At 41.2% G+C, this 14028-nt stretch overlaps 1 protein-coding gene across 1 annotated transcript in view; it reads right to left on the bottom strand.

Moving 5' to 3' along the window:
* The window catches only part of SPAG17 (sperm associated antigen 17), a 241938-nt gene that overhangs the window by 13478 nt on the left and 214432 nt on the right, over positions 1 to 14028 (bottom strand). The window contains exons 42-44 of the mRNA XM_065927103.1: positions 13281 to 13383; positions 11527 to 11658; positions 370 to 506 (exon numbers count right to left, since the gene is read on the bottom strand). Of these exons, the coding sequence (XP_065783175.1) occupies positions 370 to 506; positions 11527 to 11658; positions 13281 to 13383 (372 nt within the window). The remainder of the gene's footprint in view (positions 1 to 369; positions 507 to 11526; positions 11659 to 13280; positions 13384 to 14028) is intronic.

Here is a 14028-nt window from a genome sequence, read left to right as displayed (position 1 = left end):
TTCCCAGGCAACAATACTGGAGTGGATTGCCATTTCCTTCTCCAGGGGATCTTCCTGACCCAGGGACTGAACCCAAGTCTCTAGCACTGCAGGTGAGTTCTTTACCACTGAGCCACCACGGAAGCTTGCCGACTACAAGCTAGTGATGGCTTAACAGCTGGCTCATACAATTCCTCTCGTGAGCCTATGAGTTGGCTCTAGCAAAGCACTGCCTTGATTTACCCCTGTGTGACCTGAAGCCCTTCATGTTGAGATGGTTCATATATCAAATAGCAGTTACATGGGGGCTGGAAATCAGTAACTTCAATCAACCCGGAATATATAAAACTCTAACTGGCTCTGGCAGATTTATTCCCAAGTTCATTTTACCTTTGCGAGAGGCTGAGACTTGGGCTTGGAACTCAGCAAGTAGTGAGGTAGCCTCACTTTCTCTTTTCTTGCTTGTCCTGCCACATCCTGCAGCAATGACTGGGTTGGAATTTTCAGAGGCATACACGATTCTGGTTCTGTTAGAGAGAAGACTGAAATTACACCAGGTGAACATTGTTTCCAAAGACATTCAAGGTCATACCAGGGCGCAGAAGAACACAGAACCACTTGGGACATTTTCTTTTCTTCTTAGAAAGCTTGTATACTCTCCACGGCACCATGGACTGCAGCCTGACAGGCTACTCTGTCCATGGAATTCTCCAGGCAAGAATGCTGGAGTGGGTAGCCATTCCCTTCTGCAGGGGATCTTTCCAACCCAGGCATCGAACCCAATACCACCTCCCATAATAGATGAATTACTATTCACTGAACTTACCTAGGGCTTCCCTAAGGATGGGGATAGAAGAGGGGGTATTTGAGGGGCTTGAAGCAGCAGCTGGTCATCAACTGATAAAGAGGAATTTTAGTATTTGAACACCTAGGATAGTCAACTAGTGGTATCAGCTGAAATTATGGCCAGACTTCACACAACTGAAGAACCAGTAATGGTTCCCTCCCTGATTCTATGCTGAAGTCAACCGTAGTATTTATACACAATAATTTTTTTTTTTTTTTTTTACTTCCTCTCAGAGCATGGCTTCATTTACTTCATCTCTGAGCATGGCTTCCCTGTAGCTGGGGCACATTTCTTTGTCCACTGACTCTAAGTTCAGTCTTAGGTGGGTCACTTGCTCTGACCCACAAATGTATGTCTAAGTGACTGAGCCAGTTCTGAGTGTAGGCTGAGATGGGCCTTATGGCATCCAGTCACATCAATTCATGGTAAATAGATGGGGAAACAATGGAAACAGTGACAGATTTTTTGGGGGGTCCCAAAATCACTGCAGATGGTGACTGCAGCCATGAAATTGTTATTTTTATTTTATTTTTCCATTTATTTATATTAGTTGGAGGCTAATTACTTTACAATATTGTAGTGGTTTTTGGCATACATTGATATGAATTAGCCATGGATTTACATGTGTTCCCCATCCTGAACCCCCTCCCACCTCCCTCCCCATCCCATTTGTCTGGGTCATCCTAGTGCACCAGCCCTGAGCACTTGTCTCATGCATCAAACTTGGACTGGAGATCTGTTTCACAATTGATAATATACATGTTTCAATGCTATTCTCTCAGATCATCCCACCCTCGCCTTCTCCCATAGAGTCCAAAAGTCTGTTCTATACATCTGTGTCTCTTTTTCGCTCTTGCATATAAGGTTATTGTTACCATTTTTCTAAATTTCATATATATGCACTAGTATACTGTATTGGTGTTTTTCCTTCTGGCTTACTTCACTCTGTATAATGGGCTCCAGTTTCATCCACCTCATTGCTGCTGCTGCTACGTCACTTCAGTCGTGTCCGACTCTGTGAGACCCCACAGATGGCAGCCCACCAGGCTCCCCCATCCCTGGGATTCTCCAGGCAAGAACACTGGAGTGGGTTGCCATTTCCTTCTCCAATGCATGAAAGTGAAAAGTGAAAGTGAAGTCGCTCAGTCGTGTCCAACTCTTAGTGACCCCATGGACTGCAGGCCACCAGGCTTCTCCGTCCATGGGATTTTCCAGGCAAGAGTACTGCAGTGGGGTGCCTATGCCTTCTCCCTCATCTACCTCATTAGAACTGATGAAATGCATTCTTTTTAATGGCTGAATAATATTCCACTGTGTATACGTACCACAGCTTTCTTATCCATTCATCTGCTGATGGGCATCTAGGTTGCTTCCATGTCCTGGCTATTATAAACAGTGCTGCAGTGAACATTGGGGTACACATGTCTCTTTCAGTTCTGGTTTCCTTGGTGTGTATGCCCAGAAGTGGGATTGCTGGGTCATATGGCAGTTCTATTTCCAGTTTTTTAAGGAATCTCCATACTGTTATCCATAGTGGTTGTACTAGTTTGCATTCCCACCAACAGTGTAAGAGGGTTCCCTTTTCTCCACACCCTCTCCAGCATTTATTGCTTGTAGACTTGGATAGCAGCCATTCTGACTGGCATGAAATGGTACCTCATTATGGTTTTGATTTGCATTTCTCTAACAATGAGTGATGTTGAACATCTTTTCATGTGTTTGTTAGCCTGTGTTGTTAAACATGTTTGTTAGCCATGTGTTTGTTAACATGTGTTGTATGTCTTCTTTGCAGAAATGTCTGTTTAGTTCTTTGGGCCACTTTTTGATTGGGTCGCTTATTTTTCTGGAATTGAGCTGCAGGAGTTGCTTGTATATATATATTTTTTTCTGTCTTTTTTTTCCATTTATTTTTATTAGTTGGAGGCTAATTACTTTATAATATTGTAGTGGTTTTTGCCATACATTGACATGAATCAACCATGGATTTACATGTATTCCCCATCCCGAACCTCTCTCCCAATTCCCTCTCCACCCGATCCCTCTGGGTCTTCCCAGTGCACCAGCCCTGAGCACTTGTCTCATGCATCCCACCTGGGCTGGTGATCTGTTTCACCCTTGATAGTATACGTGTTTCGATGTTGTTCTCTCGAAGCATCCCACCCTCGCCTTCTCCCACAGAGTCCAAAAGTCTGTTCTGTACATCTGTGTCTCTTTTTCTGCTTTGCATATAGGGTTATCGTTACCATCTTTCTAAATTCCATATATATGCGTTAGTATACTGTATTGGTCTTTATCTTTCTGGCTTACTTCACTCTGTATAATGGGCTCCAGTTTCATCCATCTCATTAGAACTGATTCAAATGAATTCTTTTTAATGGCTGAGTAATATTCCATGGTGTATATGTACCACAGCTTCCTTATCCATTTGTCTGATGATGGGCATCTAGGTTGCTTTCCATGTCCTGGCTATTATAAACAGTGCTGCGATGAACATTGGGGTGCACATGTCTCTTTCAGATCTGGTTTCCTTGGTGTGTATGCCCAGGAGTGGGATTGCTGGGTCATATGGCAGTTCTATTTCCAGTTTTTTAAGGAATCTCCACACTGTTCTCCATAGCCGCTATACTAGTTTGCATTCCCACCAACAGTGTAAGAGGGTTCCCTTTTTTTCACACCCTGTCCAGCATTTATTGCTTGTAGAGTTTTGGATAGCAGCCATTCTAACTGGTGTGTAATGGTACCTCATTGAGGTTTTGATTTGCATTTCTCTGATAATGAGTGATGTTGAGCATCTTTTCATGTGTTTGTTAGCCATCTGTATGTCTTCTTTGAAGAAATGTCTGTTTAGTTCATTGGCCCACTTTTTGATTGGGTCTTTTATTTTTCTGGAATTGAGCTGCAGGAGTTGTTTGTATATTTTTGAGATTAATCGTTTGTCTGGTGCTTCATTTGCTATTATTTTCTCCCATTCTGAAGGGTGTCTTTTCACCTTGCTTATAGTTTCCTTTGTTGTGCAAAAGCTTTTAAGTTTCATTAGATCCCATTTGTTTATTTTTGCTTTTATTTTCAATATTCTGTGAGGTGGGTCATAGAGGATCTTGCTGTGATTTATGTCAGAAAGTGTTTTGCCTATGTTCTCCTCTAGGAGTTTTATAGTTTCTGGTCTTACATTTAGATCTTTAATCCATTTTGAGTTTATTTTTGTGTATGGTGTTAGAAAGTGTTCTAGTTTCATTCTTTTACAAGTGGTTGACCAGTTTTCCCAGCACCACTTGTTAAAGAGGTTGTCTTTTCTCCATTGTATATTCTTGCCTCCTTTGTTGAAGATAAGGTGTCCATAGGTTCGTGGATTTATCTCTGGGCTTTCTGTTTTGTTCCATTGATCTATATTTCTGTCTTTGTGCCAGTACCATACTGTCTTGATGACTGTGGCTTTGTAGTAGAGCCTGAAGTTAGGCAGGTTGATTCCTCCAGTTCCATTCTTCTTTCTCAAGATTGCTTTGGCTGTTTGAGGTTTTTTGTATTTCCATACAAATTGTGAAATTTTTTGTTCTAGTTGTGTGAAAAATACCGTTGGTAGCTTGATAGGGATTGCATTGAATCTATAGATTGCTTTGGATATTATATTCATTTTCACAGTATTAATTCTTCCACTCCATGAACACAGTATATTTCTCCATCTATTTGTGTCCTCTTTCATTTCTTTTATCAGCGTTTCATAGTTTTCTATATGTAGGTCTTTTGTTTCTTTAGGTAGATATATTCCTAAGTATTTTATTCTTTTTATTGCAGTGGTGAATGGTATTGTTTCCTTAATTTCTCTTCCTGTTTTCTCATTGTTAGTGTATAGGAATGCAAGGGATTTCTGTGTTTTAATTTTATATCCTGTAACTTTACTATATTCATTGATTAGCTCTAGTAATTTTCTGGTAGAGTCTTTAGGGTTTTCTATGTAGAGGATCATGTCATCTGCAAACAGTGAGAGTTTTACTTCTTCTTTTCCTATCTGGATTCCTTTTATTTCTTTTTCTGATCTGATTGCTGTGGCCAAAACTTCCAAAACTATGCTGAATAGTAGTGGTGAGAGTGGGCACCTTTGCCTTGTTCCTGACTTTAGGGGAAATGCTTTCAATTTTTCACCATTGAGGATAATGTTTGCTGTGAATTTGCCATATATAGTTTTTATTATGTTGAGGTATGTTACTTCTATTCCTGCTTTCTGGAGAGTTTTTTTTTTTTATCATTAATGGATGTTGAATTTTGTCAAAGACTTTTTCTGCATCTATTGAGATAATCATATGATTTTTATCTTTCAATTTGTTAATGTGATGTATTACATTGATTGATTTGCAGATATTAAAGAATCCTTGCATTTCTGGGATAAAGCCACTTGGTCATGATGTATGATCTTTTAAATATGTTGTTGGATTCTGTTTGCTAGAATTTTGTTAAGGATTTTTGCATCTATGTTCATCAGTGATATTGGCCTGTAGTTTTCTTTTTTTGTGGCACCTTTGTCTGGTTTTGGTATTAGGGTGATGGTGTAGCCATGAAATTAAAAGACACTTGCTCCTTGGAAGAAAAGCTATGACCAGCCTAGACAGCATATTAAAAAGCAGAGACATTACTTTGTCAACAAAGGTTGTCTATTCAAAGCTATGATTTTTCCAGTAGTCATGTATGGATGTGAGATTTGGACTATAAAGAAAGCTGAGCGCCAAAGAATTGATGCTTTTAAAATGTGGTGCTGGAGAAGCCTCTTGAGAGTCCCTTGGACTGCAAGGAGATCCAACCAGTCCATCCCAAAGGAGATCAGTCCTGAATATTCATTGGAAGGACTAATGCTGAAGCTGAAACTTCAGTACTTTGGCCACCCAGTGTGAAGAACTGACTTATTGGAAAAGACCCTGATGCTGGGAAAGATTGAAGGAGGGAGGAGAAGGGGATGACAGAGGATGAGATGGTTGGATGGCATCCTCGACTCTATGGACATGAGTTTGAGTAAGCTCTGGGAGTTGGTGATGGACAGGAAAGCCTGGCGTGCTGCAGTTCTTGGGGTCACAAAGAGTCAGACAATGACTGAGCAACTGAACTGACTGAGGGGGGCAGTCTGCAACCCACCTCTCCTGAGCTCCAACCTTTTTCCCTGAAGGCAGCCAGCCACAGAGGCCGGGGCCCCTTCATTGCAGGAGTGGAATACACCCAAGCTCTCCCTGCTGCTACTGGTGTGCTGGAAAAGGGCTTAACAACTGCCTCCCTGGAGAAAAACTGCCCTGGTTGGTGTACTTTGCACGTTTGTGGCATTTGCTGATTTCTCACTGAGGCTGACTCAAGTTCTCAATGTGGTGTCACTGAATGTGGGGCTGGCATGAGAGCACACCATCAGATCTCAGGGGCCTGGTGCCAAGCCCAGAACACGCCTCCTGCAGTACAGAGCAGGCTGCACAGTCGGCCCACACCCCCGAAACTGGTTTACGTTGCCATGGGATTTTTCACAGTGTTATCACAGCGAATGCTGTCAAGTTCATTTTTATTTCATCAAATCCAAATCTCCTCTAGCTGATTCTACTGTATTTTCCAAGCACTTCTTGTACTATTACCAAGTAAGAATAATCTACTTATATTTGTTTCCAGTTCATTTCTACTCAAGCTTTGAACACATTCTTTCCTTTCTTTTTTTCAGTATAAAATACTCTTCTCTGTTCCCTACATCTGGAGGGCAGTATAATAAACTACTGAGAATTCAGAGTCAAAAAACTCATTTTCTGGCCTTGGCAGAGTCCCAGGTTTTCAATGTTGCTTGACTTTCTCTAGGTTTCAGTTTCCTCAAGTGAAATGAGGGCTGTCTCAGGTGATTCCATTTTAAATCTTAAAATCTATGCAACTCTATTTATTCTTTAAATCACCTCTCCCATAAAACTTTCCCCGCTGCTTGTGTTAATCTCTTCCTACTCTGAACTTCTTTAAACTTTATTGTTTATATTAAAATTTAATTTACCACTTACAGTAGAATCACATTATTGTCTCTATTAGATCAAGTATTTCAGTATGTAGGGGTGCTGGAAGAAAAGCTATGACAAACCTAGACAGCATATTAAAAAGCAGAGACATTACTTTGCCAACAAAGGTCCGTATAGTCAAAGCTATGTTTTTTCCAGTAGTCAGGTATAGATGTGAATGTTGAACCATAAAGAATGCTGAGTGCAAAGAATCAATGCTATTGAACTGTGGTGTTGGAGAAGACTCTTGAGAGACCCTTGGACTGCAAGGAGATCAAACCAGTCAATCCTAAAGGAAATCAACCCTGAATAATCATTGGAAGGACTGATGCGGAAGCTGAAGCTCCAATACTTTGGCCACCTGATGTGAAGAGCTGACCCATTTGAAAAGACCCTGATGCTGGGAAAGATTGAAGGCGGGAGGAGAAGGGGACGACAGAGGATGAGATGGTTGGATGGCATCACTGACTCAATGGACATGAGTTTCAGCAAGCTCCAGGAGTTGAAGGACAGGGAAACCTGGTGTGCTGCAGTCCATGGGGTCTCAAAGAGTCCAACATGACTGAGCAACTGAACAACAACAAAAGGGGTGCTGTAGGTGTTTCTCTAGTTTCAAAACATTTTTTCCCTCCTTCAAGCACTCCCATTCTTTTGAAGCTCATGCCATCAGACTATTTTATTATTAATAATACCTATGACATCTCCAAGTAGTTGTCAATCACTGACTACCTCAAACATTCCCTTGATTCACTGCAGTTCCAACACCTTAGTCGGTCTTCCCCTTCATCTCTCTTGGTGACATCCCCAGATAACTCTGTCCTCTCTGATTTTTCCATCACCCTGTTTCTTCATCTTTTCTCTTTTCCACCTCAGAAACTCCCATGGTCATATCTTTGTCCTTGCCAACACCAATCATTTTACCACTTTCCAAACCTCTGTTTTAAGCTTCCCTCTCTAGATCACCATCCTCCTACTCTTTTAGCTTATTACTCGATCATATCTGCCAAGCAATTATTTGGCTTCCTGAGAGCTCCAGTCAACAGACACTGTCACTTTAAACAATAAGTCACGCCTTCTTGCTTTGCTTTCCTGTTTCTCTGGAATGGGTTCTCTATGCTCTCATTACATCCATTCCTTTGACATCACACTGGTTCACCTTCCCGATACCAAACCACAACCCACCCACCCATGTACCTGTAGTCTTTCTCCTCTCTCCTGCCACTATGGATGAGGTGACCCTACTCACATCCAAGGTAAACTCTGCCATTCAGTTCAGTTCAGTTCAGTTCAGTCACCCCTGTCATGTCTGACTCTTTGTGACTGCATGGACTGCAGCATGCCAGGCCTCCCTGTCCATTGCCAACTCCTGAAGCTTACTCAAACTCATGTCCATTGAGTCGGTGATGCCATCCAACCACCTCTTCCTCTGTCGTCCCCTTCTCCTCCCGCCTTCAATCTTTCCCAGCATCAGGGTCTTTTCAAATGGGTCAGCTCTTCACATCAGGTGGCCAAAGTATTGGAGTTTCAGCTTCAGCATCAGTCCTTCCAATGAACATTTAGGACCGATTTCCTTTAGGATGGACTGGTTGGATCTCCTTGCAGTCCAAGGGACTCTCAAGAGTCTTCTCTAATACCACAGTTCAAAAGCATCAATTCTTCGGTGCTTAGCTTTCTTTATAGTCCAACTCTCACATCCATACAGGACTACTGGAAAAACCATAGCTTTGACTCAGGGTCTACCCCAAAGGTCATGGTCTCTCACCTTTTTTTAACACTTTGCTGTCCTGCAATTATGTTCCCTTCTCTTGCATCACAAGTTCTCTCTTGATGCAGAATTATCATCATTTAGCAAATCAATATATTCTACTAGTATGTCTAATTAAAAAAAAAAATTGTATTGACTGTGCTGGGTCTTAGTTGCAGCACACAGGATCTTCATTACCACATACGGGATCTTTAGTTGAGGCAATAAACTCTTAGTTGTGGCATGTGAGATCTGGCTCCCTGACCAGGGATCACACCTGAGACCACTGCACTGGGAACATCGAGTCTTAGCCACTGGGCCACCAGGGAAGTCCCTACTATGTCTAATTTAAAACAAAACCAAAAACCTCTCACTTAGTAACACAGCTCCCTCCACCTGCAGTCTTCTTTATTTTTTCAACAAAACTCTTGGTTACAGCTATCCATTCCTGCTGCTGCTGTCGATTCCTCCTTAGCCATTCTATACATAGAGGCTCTAGTTGACTTTGGTCTCCTCTGTGCCTTGGGGCTGCTCTTGTCTAGATCACCAGTGACCTAGATAGTATCCAATTTCATGGTTATTTTTTATCTTACTCAACTTTCCTGGGGCATTTAATATATTCAAAACACTCAGTGATTTCCACACTCCCATTTTTCGCCTATTTTGCTGGCTTTTTCTTCTTAATTGCCTTTACTGGCTCCTTCTCTGCCTGATTTTACATTCTAGAGTTTGCCGTAGGGCAGCAGTTGCCAACACATGATCCTGTATCAGTGATACCAGCATCACCTGGAAACTTGTTGCAACTACCAATTCTCAGCCTCACAACTCGTCACATTAGTTAATCCAGGAATCCCCTTGATTCTTCTTCTGTTTCAGCCCCATATCCGATCAACAAGCAAGCCCTGCTGACTCTACCTCCGATACCCCCCCCCCCACACACACACACTCACACATATATACACTGGATATATTTCCAATTAATTTGCTTCTCACCACCTCTGCCTTGAGCCCCTAGTCCAGGTTTCTGTCCACATCACAAATATCCTCTGTTGCTTCCTCCCTACTTCCATTTTCTCCAGTCCTCCCCTTTCCCTTCTCATGAACCATTGTCCACACAGTTGCCAGAGGGATCTTTTTAAAACATAAGCTTGTCATATAATGACCCTGCTGCTCAAAACCTTCCGGTGGGGTTTGACTTCAACTCCTCTTAGAATAATAGCTCAGTAAAGAATCCACCTGCAAAGTAGGAGACCCCGGTTTGATTTCTGGGTCAGGAAGACCCTCTGAGGAAGGGATAGGCTACCCACTCCAGTATTCCTGGGCTTCCCTTGTGGCTCAGCTGGTAAAGAATCCGCCTGCAATACGGGAGACCTGGGTTTGATCCCTGGGTTGGGAAAATCCCCTGGAGAAAGGAAAGGCGACCCACTCCAGTATTCTGGCCTGGTGAATTTCATGGACTGTATAGTCCATGGGGTCGCAAAGAGTCAGACATGACTGAGTCATGTTCCCTTTCACCTCCTAGAATAAAACTCAAAACTCCTCATGGGATCTTACTACTGCCCCTCTCTCTGACCTCATCTTCCTCTGATTGTTCCAATGCCCATTTTCTTCCAGGTCCATGCCTTCCTTTTATTTCTATTTCTTCTCCTCTTCATGTTTGCTGTTCCCACTACCTGGAATATTCCTTTCCCTCAGTCTTTGCATGGCTACCTCCCTCTTGCCTCTGTTGTCTCAGCTCAAATGTCCCTTCACAGAAGGGCCTTCTAACCCTCTAACTGAGTGGTATCTCTCTCCTCAGATACTCTCCATTCGTTACACTGTTACATTATGTGACACCACTTAATACCATCTGAACTTATTTGTTTACTTATTGTCTAGGTCTGCTCATAGTATGTTCAGCTGCATAGGACGTTGGCTTCTTAATTGCTGTATTCCCATGCCTAAAACAGTGCCTGACATTGAGTAAGTGAAGTGAAAGTCACTCAGTCACGTTTGACTCTTTGCCAGTCCATGGACAGTGGCCTTCCAGTCTCCTCTGTCCATGGTATTCTCCAGGCAAGAATACTGGAGTGGGCTGCCATTTCTGTCTCCAGGGGACAATGAGTAAGTCACCTCCTAAATGAACAAACCTCACAGGAGACATAAGATTAGAGTCAGGAAAGCAAAAGGGCTTGCATAAAGTAAATCTCTTAGTTCTGACTCATAAATGAAGCAAGATGTTGCTTCTATAAGAGGTAACTAAGACCCATCAACTGATCCTCTCCTCACTTTCAAAATGGAACGTACCCACAGGAATCAGGGAGTGCAAATTTATCTAGACAATTTAAATTATCCCTCCTTCCTTCCTTTCCTTTCTCCTCCCCTCTCTTTCTCCCTTCCTTTCTTTCTTTCCCAATCATATTTAGTTCAGCTGACTTCAGTTAAATCAGTGTAATGTGACTCCACAGGAACTAGAAACTATTCTGTGGTATTCCACACTTGAGTTTCTGCTACCCCAATAAGATGACACGCTGTGTAAGACAGATGTTTCTCTTCCAGCAGCACCTGCAGGCCAAAGAAGTATTGAAATCATAGGTAAATCTAAGTCCAACTACCAAGCCACTCATGGCTCAACAAAGCTACTGGGTTCCTGACTTTCAGTAAATCACACAAACTCTTAGAACCACAAGGCATAAAATAATAAATGAATCAAAATAACTTGGAGAAATAAAATAATGAATCTCAAAAATTTGTCATTTCTTTCCTTCATTCTGGGACTTGTAGTCATTCTCAAAATAATTTTTGAGATACCCAGATGTGCTAAGAAGCCTTACAAAGTCCTGCAGGTTCACAATCCATGACGCACTAGGATTTTTTCTGTAACTGCCAACCATGCCCCGAGGGCCACCTCCTGTACTCCAAAAAGACACGATGTTCAGTTTTGAGAAGCAATGAGATAAAGCAGTAGACTGCCATACCTTTGATAGTTACTGTTAAATTTTCAGTTTGCTTTTGGCTAGCAGGTTCCTTGGTATCCTCAAGGTTCTCTGATTTTGAAACACTAAGTATATCTGAGGATTCCTGTTTTGACACTTTATTTTTCTGGGAATCTGAAATAAAAAATCCAAACAAATAATTTAAAGTGATATTTTGGACAGCGATACAATGACTACTAATGTGTATATTACAATGAACAAAGTGCTTTCCCCCCACCCTCTTTAAAGAGAGTAAATGGAAGCAAGTCTTTAAGATCCAGGATTTTTCATTATATGATACAATGTTTGCCATTAACAAACAGGACAGTGTCTGTAAGACTCCCTCCCAAGGAGCTAGCTGGTTCTTTCTGGGCCTTATGACCAGAGAGCAGTTGTTATCTTGGGTTATGAAACAGAGACCAGGTAATTTAAAGTAACTGAATTGTCATTTCTTTTTAAAAAAAATTTCCAATCTTAAGTCCATTTATTACTTTGAAAATGTAGCTCTGTATTAAAATGTGCTCTAAGACATCAGTGCAATATGAAACAAATTTTAAATATATACATTTCAAGGACTGAGGATGCAAATACATTTCAACTTATGTGTGTGCCAACCCTAGTTAAATGGTGGCAACTGCCTGAAGGACCATGCTGAAAATATTGTGGCCTTGGCCCCCTTTCAAAGGAAAGATAGGCTTGGCTGGTTAGTGTCATCTGTTCAGGGTGCCTTTATCCCTGACTGGGCTCCATCACATCTACAAGTCCTTGTTCCAGCCTTAATCTTTGTTTTGCAAATACTGCAGTAATTTGGTATTTTCCTTGGCTGTCCTCATTCCAGGCAGCTGAGCTCATGGTATTGCATTGTACAGCAGAAGATCCCTCTGTCTGGTTATTTTAACAACCCAGTTTATTCAAGAGAAGAACTAAATTTCATTTCATCCCTAAATTCTTCAACATGCATCTCCTGAAATGAAGACTTGTCCACTACATGTTTACAACATCAGCACCATACCCAAGAAAACTTACAGTAATCCCACAATACCCTTTCATATAGTCCCTAAATCGGACTCAACTAATTGCTCCAAAATATCTTCCATAGCTGTTTCTTTCTCAATCCAGCATCTAAAATGTATGTATTACAGGCAGTTTTCAGGTCTCTTTTGTCTCTTTTAATATAGAACAATCACCTCATCTTTTAACATTTTTAAAATGACATTGACTTCTTTGAAGAGTTTGTCAGTTGTCTTATAAAATGTCTACATTCTGGATTTCTTGGCTTTTTTCCTTTTGATGAAATTCTGGTTAAAGATTTTTGGCAAGAATTCTACACAGGTCCTAGGAACTCTGTATTGTGCTATATGAGAAAACACTTAATGCTAGGTGGTCTTGCAATTGGTAGGAGCTTGATCACCTGATTAAGGTTGAAGTGCCATCTTTCTCCATTAATTCACCTCATAATTAGTAGGCAATATGCGAGGTGATACTTTGAGACGTCATGACACCCCATTCTTCTACAACCTTTCAATACTCCCATGATTTTTATATTTAGTCAGGTCTTCTTAATACTTTCAGGCAAATTTTAAGCATACTGGATGAAAACTAAATTTTTTTTACAGCTTAGCTTCCTCATATAACTCAGCCAAATCTGTAATACATAGGTCACATGGGTTCTATCATTAGCTATTACTGAGACAAAAAGTGGTAGGAAACTGGCTATGTTCTACATGAACAGGAGTAAGAGCTACATGAACACACACCTGGAGGAAGACTGGATGTATCTTGAGCGACTTCTTTGCTTGCATCCTCGTCTTTCTTTGTAAAAGGAGGCAAGTTTTTGGAAAGGGTGTTCAGATAATTAAACTTAAAGGAAAAACCAAAGATTTATTTTAGACTTAACTCATGGCTGAAAGGCAACTGCTACAATCACACTGGGTTGGTGAGGAGTGATTAAAGCATGTTTTTTAAGGCCCTGGGAAAAAGGTTTGTAAACTATAAGATTTTCAAGAGAGTAACTTAATTGATTTTCCGTACTTTCTTGTCAGGCCACCTGTGGTAAATAATAGCATTTGGAATTTTCACAGAAGCACAGGGAGTTCTGAGCACATGACAATACTCCTTTTGCTTTAGAGTTTCAAGATTTCATAGAAGAGGTGAGGCATATTCTCCTTCCACAGACTTCCCAGAACTCATAATCTCTTAGTGTTGCCTCAACAGCTGATGAGTGAGGATATTTTAATAGAATAAAACTTTCAAAATGGTATTTATTGGAGAGTAATCATCAATAGGGAGAATTCAATCCCCCAAAATGGCTTAAAATAGAGGTGGGAGAATGTAATTAATAGCGCTAATGCAAGGCAGGGAGGTGGGGCTATAGTAATATATTGGCAAAGAACTTCTCTCTCATATGCTTGTGAAAACATGGACTTGAAGAGTATGGGCTAGGCAGTTGGGTTGATGGTTGAAGCAGGGAAGAAACAGTATCATGATAGGTAGGTTACATTAATA

This window comes from Muntiacus reevesi, chromosome 1, assembly GCF_963930625.1.
Source record: "Muntiacus reevesi chromosome 1, mMunRee1.1, whole genome shotgun sequence".
NCBI classification, from domain to species: domain Eukaryota; kingdom Metazoa; phylum Chordata; class Mammalia; order Artiodactyla; family Cervidae; genus Muntiacus; species Muntiacus reevesi.
This window is presented reverse-complemented; position numbering and strand designations above follow the sequence as displayed.